Genomic DNA, 19,186 nt, shown 5'->3' with positions numbered 1-19,186 from the left:
GGGAGGGAGAGACGGAGGAAGGGAGAGTGGGAAGGGAGGGAGGAAGGGAGAGGAAGGGAGGGGGGAGGGAGGGAAGAAGAGAGAAGGGGAGGGAGGGAGGGAGGAGGGAGGGAGGAAGAAGGGAGAAGAGGGAGGGAGGAAGGGAGAGAGGGAGGGAGAAAGTAAGAAAGAAAAAGGAGGAAAGGAAGGAAGGAATAGCATTTGTACAACTCAGAGTTGAATGTGGTCTGTCAACACAGCTACCACTCATCCTATCAGCTTTCTGGTTAACACATTTTATCTTTCTCATCTGCTGTTGTTTTCTCCACTTACCTTTTTCTCTGTGTGTTTATAACTTCTGTATACTTAATTTTAGTGGTGTGTTGGGAGAGAGTGAAGGTGAATGCGTGTGTCTAATCCACCAGGTTTTTCTGGGAGACTTCCCTTTTTAGTTTCAGTTGGTTCATTTATTATTTAAAGAAGTCCAAGCTAAATTCTTCTTTGAGTGTATACTTCCTATACAAGGTAAATACATTATATTCTTATTAATATATACTTCTTATTTTCATGTTTTCCCATGTGTCATTGACTTCCTCCTCAGGACAATGATGGAGAAGCAGAGAGGACAGGAATGATTTCTGAGTTGCTCACGAGAACACTGACGCTGACAGGACTTGCTATCAGACGTTAGGAGGTCCCCAGACTTCTTGCACAGTTGTTTCTTTTTGGCTACACTGCCTCTCTGATTTCATATTTATCTGACAGAACTTGTTTTTATTGTACTTTCGATGAAAGTTTACAGAGCAAGCTAGTTTTTCATTAAACAATTAATACATATATTGTTTTGTGACACCGTTGCCAAAACTTGTTTTTCTACTGTGTTTCTGGCGAGTTCAGCAGGCTAAGGTGGGTTTCCTTATTGGCTGACTAACATCGAGGTCATTGGTATTTTCAACGTAGCTCCTGAAAAGGAGACCAACTTATCACTTTACCTACAGATGTATTTCCATAGTGCAGTGTGGAATAAAAAGCTGACTGCAACTGAAAAAATTGTACAGCATTTTGCAAATCAAGTTATGTGACTGTTAGAACCACAAAATTGAACATGAATCCATGTAAGAGATAACAGGCATGATAACTAAAAGAGGATCTGCCACAGTTCAGTGAGCACAATAAAAGCAAAAAAGCAAATGTTATTCAAAGTCAGTTGGCTCGTGTCCTTGTGAGTTCCTACTTACATAAAAAAAAAAAATTTTTTTTTTTTTTCTCCCTACAAACCCCATGTTAAAAGAGGTGTTCGGTTCAGTTCTCAGTGAGGACATGGCTTTGATACTACGAAAATGCCCCATAGTTTGGTTTTAAAGCATATTTATAGATTAACAGCCCGTGATGTGCGAGCAGGAAGACGCCGTGTCTGGCTCCATCTAAGGCGTCCTCGGCCAGCGGGTGTTTTCAGTAACAGCAGCTGTTTCAAAGCTCGACTTGCTTCCTGCCTAAATGATGTCCAGCAGACCACTGTGGGCCCACACATGCTTATTTAGACAGTAATATTGACTAGACTGCCAGCTTTTTTTCACTCTCTTTACATCCGGAAGGGATTGCTCAGAATTAAATAAATATGCTTTCTCTGCCTCCCAGTGCCAAGATCCTTCTGGAGGTAGTGAGGATAGATGTAGACATCCGGGTGGTGCAAATGGTTAAGCGCTCGGCTGCTAACTGAAAGGCAGGTGAGTCGAACCCATTTACTGGCACCTCAGAAGAAAGGCCTGTGCTCTGCTTCTGAAAGGCTACAACCTTGAAAACCCTACGGAGCAGTTCTACTGTGAAATACATGGGGTTGTCATGAGTCGGAATCTAACTTGACAGCAAAAACCAAACATATATGTGTGTGTGTGTATATGTATGTATGTGAACACCTGTTGCTGTCGAGTTGATTCTAACTCATGGGGACCCTACAGGACAGAGTAGAACTGTCCCATAGGTGCTGGTGGATTTAAGCTGGCAACCTCTGGGTTAGAAGCTGAGCTCTTAACCACTGTGCCACCACGGTTCCTTGTGTGTGTGTGTGTGTGTGTGTGTATATATATATATATAAATCCTCTACCCTTTCTTTTCATTCTTTCTGCCACAACTTTTCCACTTTTTTCCAAAAGCCTTCATTCAATAATCTAAAACTCCACACCAAGCAAAACAGGCCAGTCAGCTTTGAAATGAAACACGTGTCTTCAGAAGAAGGACTTTTCCTTCTTTCTCCTCAAGCCTTGGCTACTTTCTACTTCTCCCCTCCTTTGGCCAAAGGGTGCCAGGAGGTCTTTGATCTGCTACCACCTGCCAGAGGTATTCTCAGCAGAAGAGCCCCTGGGCGCTCTACGCAATGGTGGCACGGATTCAAACACTACCTTGGTCAGACAGGGACAGGTCACCAGCCTAAAACGTTGAGGACTAAGTGGAAAAGTGACTTGCAGTGCAAAAACAAACACATAATATACCTACACCCACCCAATTATTAAATTACTGACCGCTCCCTCCTCAGGACACTCCATCAGTTCACATATTAAGAGAAAGGAAAGAGAAGGAGAAGGAATTACAAGAAAAAGAACAGGATGTAGTTGTAGAAGTGTGAGACGAAAGTCTAGTTAGGTGTGGAAATTGACTTTGTCTTTGGAGCAGTAGCTTTTTACCTTTTTTGAGTTACCTGATGACCAAGGTGCATCTAACCCAAGCCATGGTCTTTCAATCACCTCATATGCACGTGAAAGCTGGATAATGAAAAAGGAAGACAGAAGAATTGATACATTCAGACTGTGGTGTTGGCAAAGAATATGAAATATACAGTGGACTGTCCAAAGAGCAAACGAATCAGTCTTAGAAGAAATACAACCAGAATGTTCCTTAGAAGCAAGGATGGTGAGACTTTGACTCACTTATTTTGGACACATCATCAGGACTCTAGAAAAGGACACCATGTTTGGTAAGATAGAGAGCCACCAAAAAACGAGAGAAAGCCTCAGTGAAGTGGGTCGACACAATAGCCAAAACAGTATAGACTCAAACGTACCAAAGATCATGAAGATGGTACGAGAGCAGGCAACGCTTCAGTCTGCTATACATGATCTCACGAGTTGGCAGCTAACAACAACAACGACGAAATACCTTTAAGTATCTGATGAAAAGTGCGAATTCCTTTCTCCAGAAAAAAATGCATACATGCTCATTAACAATTTCCCCACAATCTCATGTGGTTCATTGGAACACACTCCCAAGTACTACATGGATCACAAGTTAAGAATTCTTATTTTAGAAGGAAGTTAGAAGATGCCGTCAAAAGTACTTCTAAAGGTGGTGGGGAAATCAATCTTAACTGCAAAGAAATGTACGATGGCCACAGGAAATACAAAGTTAATGGAAAACAAGATCAGGAACTAAGCCTCCTCAGAGAAAAATTCTAATTCACCAGGGGCTGATTCTTGTCATGGTGTAGATCTGTATAGCCACCATTCATACTAGCTCATTGTCCATTTTCTGTTTAGACGGGTGCCAAGGGAAGAATAATCACTTCTGAATGACGATGGATTGATCTCTCTGGAAGTGATTTAAACACACCAACAAAGAGTTCAATCCCCAATTTTCACAGACATTTCTATTTGTTGGTTCTTGTAAAAATTTGTTTTGCTTCCCCTTGCCCTTCATTTTAGGGTGGATTCATAGTATTCCATACGGAACACTCCCAAATACTGCCACTTCATTAAGCCAGCACATTTTTAGATATGTCTGGAGTCAAAGTGAACTCATACTCTGGCTCTAAAAAAGAAAGAGGACTATACCAGTCAGGATAGGCTGGCTTACGCTGCATAACTAACAACCCCAAAATCTCAGTGGCTCAGCATAGCCGTAATATATTTCTTGCTTACGCAAATTCTGCCACAGGCCCAAGCAGCTGTCCAGACCACCTCACCTCTATGCATCGGCCCAGCTATCCAGGCTGCTTCAAGTTTTTGGCCCCTTGAGAGCAACACTCACTCCCGTTATCACCATGGGAAGGAAGAGCTGTAGAGATAAGTGCTGACAATATCACGTGTTCACCTGGAAGTCTACACATTACTTCCAGTTACATTCCTTTGGCCAAGGCAAGTCACAGAGCAATGTCTACTTGTATGGAGATGGGCAGTGTGTGGAGATGGGCAGTGTGATCCTTCAGTGGCTCCAGAGGAAGACATGAAGCGAATGGTGATAAACGTAGTGCTGTCATTCTAGGGACCACTGAAACATGCTTGAAAATAAAAATAAATCTTGAGGAATGTGTGTGCCAAGACGTTCCCTAAAATGGGAAAACTTTCCCCACTTTAGATTTTAGAAATAAATGATGGGACTTCTGGATGCAGTAACAGAGGCCAGTTTACCCTCCACCTCTCCTTAAATAAACAGAAAACAAGATAGTATATATGAAAAATGGCTTCAGACATTAGACAATGGCCAGTGCAGGCTTTGATCACTAGAGAGAGGGAACAAACAAGGTGAGCCCCAGGATGGCCCCAAATTACTGCCTAAATGCTGTTTCCAGGCCTGGTACAGGGAGGGGGAACCCAGATGGAGATCAGTGGTGGCCATGCTGAGAAGACAGAGGTTAGAGTTTAGGGAGGCCAACGTGAGTAAAGTCTGAAAGCCAGACTGCAGGAGAGAAAGGAGCTACATGGAGGGCAAGCAAGAACTCTGGAGATCTGTATGAGTCCCTTAGAGATGCTGAGGAAACTCTGAGAGGGCACTGATAGGAGCAGCAGAAATCAATAGGACAAACAATTTGCATAACTCACACAAGCCAGAGTGTAAAGACTTCATAATATGGGGCATCTGGTAGGATCCTCAGAAGAACATGACCTTGGCAGTAGGGCTACATTAGGCCTAGACTAAAGGTTGCTCTGGTCTCACACTATAAAGCTTAAAAGCAAATCTTGAAGGGACCAAACTGATCTCAAGTTACTGAAGTGCATGCTAGAAAAAGTCCAATGCTATTTAAAGCTATACAACAAAACCCAGCAGCCAACAATGTAAAATTTACAATGTCTAGCATTCAATCAAAAAGTACCAGGCATGTCAACAAAAAGACAAACAACTCAATTTAAAAATGGGCAAAAGAGTTGAATAATCATTTCTCCAAAGAAGATGTACAAATAGCCAATAAGCACATGAAAAGACACTCAACACCACTGGTCTATTAGGGAAATGAAATTCAGACCTACAATGAGATACCACCTCACACTCACTAGGATGGCTAATATAGGAAAAACAAAACGACGAGTGTTGTGAGGTTGTTGTTGTTAGGTGTCGTCAAGTCCTACTCACAGCGACCCTATGTACGAGAGAACAAAACACAGCCTGATCCTGCGTCATCCTCATAGTTATAGCCACGCTTAAGGCTTAAATGTAGGGACTCAGATACTTATACACCAATGTTCACTGTGCACTAGTCACAAGAGCCAAAAGGTAGAAACAAACTAAACGTGCATTAACAGATGAATGACTAAAATGGGGACTACCCATACAAGGGAATATTATCCAGCCGTACGGAGAAGTGAAGTCCCGATACATGCTACGACAAGGATGAACCTCACGCCGAGGAAAATAAGTCAGACACAAAAGGACAAACATTGTATGATCCCACTTACATGAAATATCTAGAATAGTCAAATGTATAGAAACAAAAGTTTATTAGTTACCTGGGGCTGGGAGGATGCGGGAATTGGAGTTATTCCTGAAGGGGTACTGAACTCCTGTTTGGGGTGAAAGTAGCAATATCCCCACCTCATTTCTGATTTTAGCGGAGTCTTCTTTTTTTTTCCTTATTAATCTAGCTAAAAGTTTGTGGTTTTAACTGATCCTCTCAAAGAGCAACTTATTTATTGTGCTTTCAGTGAAAGTAGACAAATCAAGTCAGTCTCTCATACAAAAAGTTATACACATCGTGCCAGGTACTCCTAGCTGCTCTCCCCCTAATGAGACGGCACGCTCCTCCTCTCCACCCTGTGTTCCTCATGTCCATTCGACCAGCTTCTGTCCCCCTCTGCTTTCTCATCCCGTCTCCAGATAGGAGCTGCCTACATCGTCTCTTATGTCTACTTGAGCCACGAAGCTCACTCCTCACCAGTTAAAAAGCAACTTTTGAATTTGTTGATTCTATTTTTTTTTATCGTCTATTTCATTTTTCTCTGTTCTAATCTTTATTATTTCCTTCTTTCTGGTAGCTTTAGGCTTAGCTTGCTCTTCTTTTTCCAGTTTCTCAAGGTGCGAAGTTAGGTTATGGATTTGAGATCTTCGTTTTCAATGTAGGCATTTACGGCTCTATTTCCCTCTGAGCACCGGCCCTTGCTGCATCCCGTAAGTTTTTGTATGCTGTGCTTTCATTTTCATTCAACTGTTAAGTATTTACTGATTTCTCTCTTGACCCATTGGTTGATAGCATTAATTTCCACATATTTGTGAAATTTTCCTTCTGTTATCGATTTCTAGTTTCAATCTTTTTAAACTTGAGACTCTTCTGTGATCTGAAATATAGTCTATCCTGGTGAATGACTCATGTGCATTGGCTGTGTCTGGGTGGAGCACCTACCTGTTAGATCTGGTTGGCTTACAGTGTTGTTCAAGTCCTCTATTTCCTTCTTGATCTTCTGTCTAGATGTTCTATCCATTATTCAAAGTATTTTTTATGTTGAAGTTTCCAACTAGTATTGTAGAATTATTTTTCCCTTCAATTCTATCAATGTTTCATATATTTTTCTGTTTTGGATGCATATATAATTGTTTTATCTTCTTGATGAATTGGCCCTTTTATCATTATGCAATGTCCTTCTTTTGTCTGTTGTAACAGATCACTTAAGAGCAGTTGATGGATTTGAACTGCTGACTTTTTGGTTAGCAGCCAAATGCTTAACCACTGTGCCGACAGGCCCCCAAAGTCTATTTAGTCTGATGTATTAAAGTAACTACTCCTTCTCTTTTGGCTACTATTCACATGGAGTATTTTTTTCCCCCGTTTTTCATCTTCAACCTACCAATGTCTCTGGATCTAAGGTGCGTGTCTTGTAGAGAGCATATAGTTGGATCATGTTTTCTTATCCATTCTGCCAATCTCTGCCTTTTGATTGGAGAGTTCAATCCATTTATACTTTTTAATTATTGGTAAGAATTTACTTCTGCCATTTTGCTGGTTTCTGTGTCTTCTATATTTTTTGTCCTTCACTTCCTTCAATGCTGCCTACTTTTGTGTTTGATAATTTTGTCGTGAACCATTTTGATTCCTTTCTTCTCTGGTGCGTATTTTTTAGATTACTTTTTGTGGTTACTATGGGGATTATACTTAACATCCTAAATTGACACCAAGTTAACTTCAGTAACACACAAAAGCTGTTCCTATACTGCTCTTCCTTTCCTTTAGGTTGTCATCAAAAATGACATTTCTATACACTCTGTGCCCAAGGTCATAAATTCATCATTATTTGAATGCATTTGTCCTTTAAATTATGTAGGGCATATAACAAGTAAAATTAGAACACAAAAATCACCATCCAACTGACCCATGAAATCATTTTATTGCAGATTTTTTTTCTTTATTTGGCTTTGAGCACTGTCTGGAATCCTTTAACATCTATTAAATGAAGGGATTAACTGAATTTAGCCTGGAATTGTTTCCTTATCTGGATAATGGAAGGGGCAGTGAATGAGATGATCTCGACAGAGCCAACTATGTGTGATTGTAGGTGCACCCCCATTCCTAACCCTCCCTAATAAATTATTAACTTCTTTTTAACCCCTTCACTGAAGAATCATTTATACGGTGGCTAGGATGGCTAAGAAACAAAATAGGAAACCAAGTTCATACCTAACTGGCAAAAATATACTAGGTGCTGATGAGAACGGATTCAATTTTAAATATAACCTACATTAGGCAAATAAGGACTGGGTGAGCCTGAGGCTTCCTCCAGAAAAGTGGGGGTAGGAGGAGCCCTGCGGTAATTCTGCCCAGACGGCCCTGCCTCCCCTCTGACAAGAGGACTCGCTTCAACAGACCACGGTCCTCACTCTTCGCATCTAACACTTGCTTCAGGTTAACCTTCCAGCCACAGTCCATCGCATGATATTGGATTTTGGTGCAAAGTAATAAGCTCAAATAGCTGAGCTGGACTTCTCTGACCCTCTGTATGGTTGAGAACGTATCTGGGAAGACCACAAAAACTTGCAAGCCGGAGAGCTAAGCATATCTTTCTAAAATCCTGGATTGTTTTCCTTTCCTGTAGCCTAAGTAATGTCTACTTTAAGGAAGTCAAGACTCCCCAATTCTCTGATTAATGTTGTTGTTGTTAGGTGCTGTTGACTCAGTTCCGACTCATAGCGACTCTAAGCACAACAGAATGAAACACTGCCTGGTCCTGCGCCGTCCTTACAATCGTTATGCTTGAGCTCACTGTTGCAGCCACTGTGTCAACCCACCTCGTTGAGAGTCTTCCTCTTTTCCGCTGACCCTGTACTCTGCCAAGCACGATGTCCTTCTCCAGGGACTGATCCCTCCTGACAACATGTCCAAAGTATGTAAGACGCAGTCTCGCCATCCTTGCTTCTAAGGAGCATTGTGGTTATACTTCTTCTAAGACAGATTTGTTGGTTCTTTTGGCAGTCCAAAATTCTTCCCCAACACCACAATTCAAAGGCCTCAATTCTTCTTCAGTCTTCCTTATTCATTGTCCAGCTTTCACATGCATATGATACGATTGAAAATACCATGGCTTGGGTCAGGCGCACCTTAGTCTTCAAGGTGACATCTTTGCTCTTCAACACTTCGAAGAGGTCGTTTGCAGCAGATTTGCCCAATGCAATGTGTCTTTTGATTTCTTGACTGCTGCTTCCATGGCTGTTGATTGTGGATCCAAGTAAAATGAAACCCTTGACAACTTCAGTCTTTTCTCCGTTTATCATGATGTTGCTCATTGTTCCAGTTGGGAGGATTTTTGTTTCCTTTATGCTGAGGTGCAATCCATACTGAAGGCTGTGGTCTTTGATCTTCATTACTAAGTTACTCTGATTAATAGGCTCATCGGTTAGTGAAGGATCAGTGTTTGTGAAGGGAAAGACAATTGGGAAGTCTTTCCAGAAGCCTGGTTTGTCTCAGGTGCTGTGAGGCTCGGAGGTGAGGAGCTGCCCCTCCTGGACCTTCATTCTGACATTTATAAAAACAGTGACAATGATTTTCATGGAAGGAGGGTTGGCAGCCTCGCCTCACCTCACTAATTGCTGTGGGAGTCAATTAGTGCTGACAATGTTAAGAGAAAGAAGTGCTACATGGGAAATACGAGGGTTTCGCTGCATGCTCCCCATCACATCTGCTCTTCTAGAGCTTTTATCTTCTCTGCTAGGTGCTTGGAGCAGCAGGGGAAACCCAGTGGCCAGCTCCTACTCTTGAATTGGCAGGGTTGAGATCAATGAAAGCAGCAATTCTGGAACTCATTTTACTCTGCCTTTTAACTGATGGTGAAATAAGGGGTCACTTGGGACATGGCCCCAGGTCTGGCTGAACCTGAAAGGTGCTGCCACCTGACTCAAGCCTGAGCCCAGCCCTGCTCTTCTCTGTGGGACACAGGGAGGACCTCAGAGCTCGGAAGGGTTATAGAAAAGGTCCATTCTCATCCTCTTTCCCTACAAGTGAGGGAACTGAAGGCTGGCGAGCTTAGCAGACCTATTCAAGGTGACATGTTGGTGTCAGCTGGGACTACAGCCCATGGCTCCTAATTCACAGTTCAGATCTCTTTACATCATGGAGTGTTTGTTCACTGGAAGGATGGTCCTCAAAATGGTGATAATTCCTGTGTCACAGGGACCACTACCAGTTCCATTATGACTTTAAAATACTTCTTCCTACATTTCATGGTGTTTTAATTTTGTTGTTGTCGTCAGGTGCTGTCTAGTCTGACTCACAGAACACTATACAACAGAACGAAACACTGCTTTGTCCTGCACCATCCTCACAATCATTGCTATGTTTGAGCCCATTGTTGCAGCGGCTTTGTCAATCTATCTCATCGAAGGTCTTCCTCTTTTTCGCTGACCCTCCACTTTACCAAGCATGATGTCCTTCTCCAGGGACTGGTCCCTACTGATAACATGTCCAAAGTATGTGAGGCGAAGTCTCCCCATCCTGGCTTCTAAGAAGGATTCTGGCTATACTTCTTCCAAGATAGACTTATTCATTCTTATGGCAGCCCACGGTATATTCTTCACCAACGCTCTAACTCAAAGGCGTCAATTCTTCGGTCTTCCTTATTCATTGTTCAGCTTTTGGATACACTTGAGATGACTGAAAATACCACGGCTTGGGTCAGGCACACCTTAGTCCTTAAAGTGACATTTTTGCTTTTTGTTGGTGTAGTGGTTAAGGGCTATGGCTGCTAACCAAAAAGTCAGCAGTTTGAATCCACCAGCTGCTCCTTGGAAACCCTATGGGACAGCTCTACTGTTCTATTGGGTCGCTATGAGTTAGAATGGACTCGAAAGCAAAAGGCTTGCTTTTTAACACTTTAAAGAGGTCTTTTGCAGCAGATGCGTCCAATGAAATGTGTCGTTTGGTTTCTTGACTGCTGCTTCCATGGTCATTGATTGTAGTCTGAGTAAAATGAAATCCTTCACAACCTCAATCTTTTCTCTATTTGTCATGATGTTGCTTATTGGACCAGTTGTGAGCATTTTTGTTTTCTTTATGGTGAGGTGTAATCCATACTGAAGGCTGTGTCTTTGATCTTTATCAGTAAATGCTTCAAGTCCCGTTCACTTTCAGCAAATAAGGTTGTGTCACCTGCGTAGCTCAGGTTGTTAACAAGTCTTCCTCCAATCGTGACGCTGCATTCTTCTTCATACAGTCCAGCTTCTCAGATTATTTGCTCAGCATACAGATTGAATAAGTATGGTGAAAGGATACCACCCTGATGCACACCTTTCCTGACTTTAAACCATGAAGTATCTATCCCCTTGTTCTGCTTGAATGACTGCCTCTGGGTCTGTATACAGGATCCCTATGAGCACAATTAAGTGTTCTGGAATTCCCATTCTTCACAATGTTATCCATAAATTATTATGATCCACACAGCTTTTGCACAGGTTTTCTAACTCCAGGTCTTTGCACATGTCATTATAATACTTAACTTTGTCTTCTCGAGCTGCCCTTTGAAATCATCTGTTCAGCTCTTTTACTTCATCATTTCTTCCATTTGCTTTAGCTACTTGACATTAAAGGGCAACTTTCAGAGTCTTCTGACGTCCATTTTGGTCTTTTCTTTCTTTCCTGCCTTTTAAATAACCTTTTGCTTTCTTCATGTATGATGTCCTTATGTCATTAGTCTGGTGTTCGGTCCTTACTGTTCGTCAAATCTATACTTGAGATTGTCTCTAAATTCAGGTGGGACATACTCAAGGTCGTACTTTGGCTCTTATGGACTTGTTTTAATTATCTTCACCTTCAACTTGAACTTGCAAATGAGGAATTGATGATCTGTTTCCCAGTTGGTCACTGGGCTTGTTCTGACTGATACTGGGCTTCTCCATTATCTCTTCCCACAGATGTAGTTGATTTGATTCCTGTGTATCCCATCTGGCAAGATCCATGTGTAGAGCTGCTGTGTATGTTGTTGGAAAAAGGTATTTGCAATGCATATGTTGACGGTCTTGCAAAATTCTATTATGTGATCTCCAGCATTGTTTCTATCACCAAGGCCATATTCTTCGACTTCAGATCATTCTTGTTTCCAACTTTCATATTTCAATTGCTAATTATCAATGCATTTTGACTGCACGTTTCATCAATTTCAGACTGCAGAAGTTGGTAAAAATCTTCAATTCCTTCATCTCTGGGATTAGCGATTGGTGTGTAAATTCGAATAATAATTATATTAAACCAGTCTTCCTTGTAGGTGTATGAATATTATCCTATCCCTGACAACACGGTACTTCAGACAGATCTTGAAATGTTCTTTTTGATAATGAATGTGATACCATTCCTCTTCAACTTGTCATTCCCAGCATAGTCGACCATATGGCTGTTTGATTCAAAAAGGCCAATACCAGTCCATTTCAGCTCACTAATGTCAAGGATATCTACCTTTAAATGTTCTATTTCATTTTTTACAACTTCTAATTTTTCTAGATTCATACTTTGTACATTCCACATTCTGAATATTAATGAATGTTTGCAGCTGTTTCTTCTCATTTTGAGTCATGCCACATCAGTAAATCAAAGTCCCAAAAGCTTCACTCCATCCATGTCATTAAGGTTGACCATTTTGAGGAGGCAGCTCTTCCCCAGTCATATTCTGAGTGCCTTCCAACCTGAGGGGCTCATGTTCCGGCACTGTATCAGACAGTGTTCTGCTGCTATTCATACGGTTTTCACCGGCCAATTTTTTTAGAAGCAGATCACTATAAGTCCTCTTCCTAGTCTGTCTTAGTCTGGAAACTCTGCTTAAACCTGTCCACAACGGGTAACCCTGCTGGTATTTAAATATTGGTGGCAAAAATTCTAACATCACAGCAACACTACAGTAGAACATACTGACAGATGAGTGGTGGGTTTCAATTTCAGACAGTATGAAATGAGAGGTATAAAATATGATCTATCCCTCCTATCTCTGTCTCTTTGCCTTCCCATTTTTTAGTTAAATAGTTACTTTAGCAATTGCTTTTACTCCTTTAAATGGTATACTTTAATATTTTGGGTTTTACACACCATCTGCTGATTCTATTGACAGTGCAAACTAGTGGATTTACCTTTTTTCCATGAGCTTTCTACCGATCCTCTCCATATATGTATTATTTTTACCTCTGCTCTCTACATGTTATTTTTACAAGATTAGTAAAAGTTACATCTTATTCTATAATTATACCTCTTCTGTGATGCCAAAAGTTCATATAATTAAAAATCAAAACATTAACATATGACCATATAAGAACCAATTGGTGTGTTTGAACCCATGGAGAAGGAAACACATACTATGTCATTACAATGTTGCCACCTGAAGTAGAATCTCCCAAGTATCAACATCCAAGGGGTCAACTTTTATTTACTTTCAAATTCCCTTCACTTTCCTTGGCTCACAGTCAGGTACCATTGTTCTGAGTATTCCATGTCGTCTCCTTTCTCAGGCTCCTGTTCCATCTTCCTGGCCCCTTCCTCCTGGCATGTCAATCAGTCTATCTGCAGGTGGACACTGGCCATCGGTACTTCTTGCAGCTTCCCAGGTAAGTGTGATGTGCCTCCAGGATTGATACCACTGGCTTCAGAAATCAGTATTATTAGTTCATGTCAGGAGAAATAAGTTTTAGGGAAAAATTTATTACCTGGGCTATTTTTATCAGCTAACAATCAGAAGCAATTAACAATAAAAAAAAAAAAATCACACAAAAACACCAAAAAGTGTTTTGAAAAAGTGCTTTCAGAATTTACTGTACAGTTTTTTTTAAACAATTTATTTCTATGTTGGCTTTTACATGCTCGTACATTTGTGTAAAACATTTATACATATTCTTTACAATTTGTACATGTATTAAACGGTTGTATTATAAACACTGTTCTGTGGGTTTTCATAAAAGAAAAATCAAGCAGGGAAAATTACTTAGAAAACATTAACAAAAACCCACCATATTAAAGAACAAGATGTTCTCACATTCATGTTCATTTGAATTCCTCATCTACTTCTGTCGTGGTTTTACCTTATTTGTGTTGACCCGGACATTCCATTTTATAAAAAATAACTATTAGTTTGGATGAATGAAAGCAGTGAGGTTATGGAGTAAGGCAACTGTGGACAATGGCAATGTCCATCTGCAAGGACAGAAGGTGTGCGAACACGTGAATGTTCCGACTGAAAGCTGACACGTGGTCAAGAGTTGGCTTGCTTTGTGGATTCACTGAAGTGCTAATCATCAGGAAAGCTCTGTCTGAACTGTAGGATCGGAGTCAGAAGAATCATCATGCCATACTTTTCCCTAACCTCAAAAGCCCAGGTGATCAGTGCACATTATTCAGGTTGCCACCCCACCAGTCCCCATACTTTTCCTCCTGGTGGGGAGGGGACAGGTTTTCACCTTTCCAGAAAATACCAGTTTGCCTGCTTGTCCACAATCCAAATCAAGGGGCAAATCATGCTATCAGTGGCATTTCTGCTTAGGGCTGACTGACCTTCAGCTTTTCTGAATTATTCTTTCTGGTGCGAACCTGCCCTCACATGATGAGGCAGGATGTGCAGAGAGAAAGCACTGGTCTTCACAGGAGAACTTGTAAAAACCCACTGCTGTCAAGTCGATTCCAACTCATAGCGACCCTATAAGACAGGGTAGAACTGCCCGATAGGGTTTCCAAGGCTGTAATCTTTATGGAAGCAGGCTGCCACATCTTTCTCCTGCTGAGTGCCTGGTGGGTTCAAACCACCAATCTTTCAGTTAGCAGCTGAGTGCTTAACAATTGTGCTACCAGGGCTCCTTGAAAGTGAGAACAACACAGCCAGGATCACCCTGAGGAGGGGAAGGTGGACAGGAGGAGGCAGAGAGGAAATCAGGACACTCTGATGACCAGAGTTTACAGGACGGCATCGTATGTCCTGCATAAGGGGCAAGACGGGGGCATCGGTAGCCCCAAGGCCTCTCTGAAATGGTCAGCTCTTTAATCATAAATACAGAAGTGAAAGGCGGGCCAATTTTCCTCAATAGACAGGAATTCCCAAAGGACTGAGAGTTATAAAAATATACAAACATATATATTTTTTATTCTGGCATATTTCATATTTTTAAGGAAGTAATTAGTAATTATCTGACATTGGGTAAGAACTGAAAGATCCCAAGAGAAATCATAAATTAGGGTTCTCTGTAAAATACCAAATTTTCCGTTCAAAATTCTACTAATTTTAAGTACTTTTCAAAAATAGACACAATTTCCATTGGTTTAAATAGTGGCTGTGGAAGAGAAGGGAGGTGTTTAGGCTGCTCAGTAAAATAAACACAATTTGTTTGTCACTCTATTTGTTTTGGTTTTCTTTCTTTTCTTTTTTTTTGTGATAGGGAAAAAAATAAACTTTAAATTACATTGCCCAAGTCAGAAAGAAGCACTTCGGCGTTTTCTTCCTGTTCCGTCTCTTCTACATAACTGGAAAGCGGCCGAGGGCCTGCCTCAGCTTTTCTGCAATCTGGAGGAAAAGCAGAACAATGTTGAGATGCCACCCCACTACACCTTTGCAGCATTCTATTATATACCACTCCTGTGACCAAAACATCAGCAGATTCAAATGCTGAAAGCACGGTACCTTCGGTGGCCGTCCCGTTCCACCCCACTGGGGCCTGGACCTTGGGGACAGCCTGGACTGTTTGCTCCCTGCACCAGTCTCATGCTTCCACGCTGCTGGAGACCTTTTTAAATCACAGACTGCGATGGTGCCCATGGCTTGCAGAACCAAGTACCCACTCTTTTGCATACCCGATCAGCCTGTGAGGTTTTCTAAACGTGGTCCCGGCCTCTGTATCCAGGCTTCTCTCCTGCCTCTGCCATGAGCAGAACTGCCAGACTATTACTCTTCCTCAGATGAGTCAGGCTGATGGGGTCGTTGTGCATGCCTGAATCTCCCTTCCTTTCTTGGAGACCTACAATTCCTAGGACTGGGCTGGAGGCCGTTGTGTCCCCATTGGTCCCTGCTGTGTCCCTGCTGTCCTGTAACTATGTCCGGGTGCCCGAGTCTCCCCCAGATAGACAGCTCCCTGAAGGCACAGACCATGTCTGACTCATCCTTGGTCCTAAACATTTGCAGTGGTGTTTACCACATAACGATATGATATTCAATAAATGTTTGCCCTATGAACAATTATGCAAATTTTAATACTTTTCAGTTTTATAGGAAAGTGACCCTTGGCTCTAAAATGTTATATCAGCCACTTATGCCTATGCAAAGACACTGGGTGAACAGTTTTATAAATTTTATAAATTCAAATGATTCAAATAAAAATCCATTAATAACTACACCTTAATTGGGCTTGAAAATTATTTAACAAATCAACATTATCCAAATATCAAGAGTCGTTCTTTATTTTCTCATGTAGAACAAGTAGATCTGTCATTCTAATTCATGGTGAAAGGTAAACACACAATGGCCCTAAATAAAAGGTGCAGGCAAAGAGCACAGGAGCCATAGACTGTACGGGAGAATACCGCTTACGTGAATCCTTTCTGTAAGCTAGTCTCCCAAACCAACTGCTTCTAATACACGATTCCAATCCACGGCAAGCTTTCAAGCATTTGCCGCTGGAGACAGGCACTGACAGGCATTTGCCACAGCACCCAGTCCAAGGTGACACACGCGTGGCTGTGAATGTGGCTCACCTACCACACCCTGTACACACATGCCATAATAGCACGGACACAGCGGAGGCCAGAGGCAGAAACCAGTCGGCCAGCAGATGCTCTACTAGAAAGTTACAGGCCTTCTCTTCAGATTTCTGAGTTCCCGTTTAAATACTGTAGGACCCTTGTTCTCTACACACACTGAGAACAACCAACTTGCTATGTAAAGCTGTGGCACTTTAAGTTTTCATTACTGTTTTCTGAATGAAAATATTTACGGTCTCTTTTGTTTTCCTTTTGAAATTCCTTTTGGTAGGCTGTGAAGCCCTCACGCACACACAAAGAAGGCCTTTGGTCTCCTGAGCGGTGCCAGGCGCTGGCCCCCGAGGTCGAGGCCCCCGTGGCAGAGGACAAGCCCAGCTCATTCAGCAGAGAACAGAGCCTGTGAAGGGGGACAGCAGCCGCACAATGAGGACTTCTTTGGGCCTCACAGCTAGGACCCAATACCCTTCTTCTTCAAAAGAAAGCTTTTTTTTTTTTTTTTTAAAAACCCGCTGCCTTTCAAAAAGGAAGAAGATTTAATGAAAAGAGACTTAAAAATTGTCTCGATACTTAACGTCTTTTGACTTATCTGCATGAAAACATACAGGCAGATCAGCTTTCCGTGGTCGAGGACCTAACCACAAATCCTGCTCTGCTGCGTGGGTGCGGAAGGCGTGGAGGAAGGACCGCAGACTTACCGTCTCGTAGAACTGTACCTGCTGCTCCAGGTACAGACGGATGACAGTGTTGTAATCATAGATCCGGTTACTGTGAAAATGGTTCATCTCGGCTACAAGCAAAACCGAGACACAAGTCAGTTTCCTGCAAATTCCAAACTACCCCATGTCGCTTCTCTGCCTGGTGACGGCTAGTCATCAACCAGATGTAACCTGATTGGCTTCAGTGCACTGTCAGCTCTCGGCCAACCACTTTATAAAGAGAATGGGAGAACGACCTGGGAAAAGGTAACCACAAAATACCTCGTTCCAGTAAATGGACGCTTTTCATTGACTTTTACACTAAATACCATGAAACCCACTGCAGATAACACTGCAAAGGTGGAACTTTTTCTAATGCAAATGATCAAGTGGGACACTGATTTGGTCCGATTCTCCACAAGATGACTGCCGTTCCAGAACGTTCAGTGTGTTTACACTGGACCCAGCAGGTACCTGGGGGGCTCTCCTTGTCCCCTCCGGCTCAGTGAGGCATTCCTGAAAGGCTGGGCAGGTGAGGTAGATGCCCTGAGCTTGTGCTCCCTCTGCCCCTTCTCCAGTAACGGGAGCTTTGTGGCCCCTGACCGCCAACGAGAGGCAGTCAGACAGCCTCTCATCAGGCAAAAGCGTGTGATGCAGAGGGAAAACATCTTCACCTTTGTGGAATGCAACGATCCCTGACTCCTCTTAGCAAAGCCTGTCTCTCAGTGCTCCCCCCATCCCCCGTGTGGAGAAGGCAATCCTTCCCTTGCTCCTCATCACCTCTGCCCTGATGACTCTGAAACCCATCTTTTCCTTTATTCTCTAGGCCCGGAAAGCCACCTGCCTGCATAAATCCTAAAAAAAAAAAGCTAATTGTTCTGAGTTTTACATTACAGTTATTTGAAGCTGTACAAAGCTTCTTATTTACCTATTTTGGATAGCCTCAAAAACGAGTTCAACAGCAAATTCCCCATGTCAAACCCTTCCTTCTAAACCCAAAGCTCCAATCAGGTTTCCCGATTTTTGCCATTAGGTACCTGAGCTCTGGAAATCTCTTTCCCCCACTGACTCCCTAGTCCTGAAGGCTGTTCCTTGGAAAAGCCTGCAAGTATGCTTCATTCTCTTCTCCCAATACCACACCTTCTTTAAAAAACAAAACAAAACCCCAAACCAGTTGCCATGAAGTGGATTCTGGCTCATGGAGGCCCAATGTGTGTCACAGTAGAACTGTAGGGTTTTCAACGGCTGCATTTGTGGAAGTAGATCACCAGGCCATTCTTCCAAGTCCACTCTAGGTGGACTTGAATCACCAACCTTTTGGTTAGCAGCTGACAGTTTTCTGGTTGGGCTAATGTCTGCCTTCTCCACTCTATCCCACATAGCTATCAAACCCTTGTCGCGTGAGCATTGCTTTCTTTGCTCGAAATCCTTCCATGGCTTCTTAACATTTCTGTCAGTCTGGACTCTTCTACCTGGCTTTCAAGGCCCTCCACACACGCCAGTACTTATCCCCCAATAACTTCCCAGTGCACTTTGCTTCCTCAGGCCAGCGGCACCATCTTGTACCGCTCTTCTGCGTGCTTCTGTTCATGCTGGAAGACCTTTGCCTCTCTCCTTGCCCATGCAAAGTCTACCCATCCATTAGAACAGAGGGAAAACTCCTTAGCCGCTCTGATTTACTAGAACAACACTCAACCCTATGAATATCAATTAGCACCTGCTTTTGTGCCAACAGTCCAACTATGCCCAAAACCCCATCTACAAGCTTCCTGTACATTCCACGGTCTTGGGGCATGGAGGTCACTGCATGCTAAGAGCTAAGCTCCAGAATTTAATCAAGCATTATGATAGGAACTGGTATGAAAATTACACAGTCTTCAGTGTTTCCAAGAAATAATAAAAACGTATAGGTTTAAGCAAGCTGTCATTCATAGCTATGTCAGGTCAATGTTTAAAAGGCTAAACATTAGAGATTCATATTAACACTGGGATCCTGCAAACAGGAAGCTTATGAGGACATTTTAAATCAGCTCTTATTTATGTAACTGTTGTTCACAGTTGGGTTTCTCCCCAGAAAAGGAAATAGCAAACTTTCCTGGGGAAAAAGTCTCCA

The 19,186-nt window shown here is 42.3% G+C and overlaps 1 protein-coding gene across 1 annotated transcript in view; it reads right to left on the bottom strand.

Moving 5' to 3' along the window:
- Window positions 1-13,426: 13,426 nt before the first annotated feature.
- SNX9 (sorting nexin 9) overlaps window positions 13,427-19,186 on the bottom strand; it is a 124,639-nt gene continuing 118,879 nt past the window's right edge. The window contains exons 17-18 of the mRNA XM_049904549.1: window positions 17,074-17,165; window positions 13,427-15,188 (exon numbers count right to left, since the gene is read on the bottom strand). Of these exons, the coding sequence (XP_049760506.1) occupies window positions 15,141-15,188; window positions 17,074-17,165 (140 nt within the window). The 3' untranslated portion in view covers window positions 13,427-15,140. The remainder of the gene's footprint in view (window positions 15,189-17,073; window positions 17,166-19,186) is intronic.

Source organism: Elephas maximus, chromosome 1, assembly GCF_024166365.1.
Source record: "Elephas maximus indicus isolate mEleMax1 chromosome 1, mEleMax1 primary haplotype, whole genome shotgun sequence".
Lineage (NCBI taxonomy): Eukaryota > Metazoa > Chordata > Mammalia > Proboscidea > Elephantidae > Elephas > Elephas maximus.
This window is presented reverse-complemented; position numbering and strand designations above follow the sequence as displayed.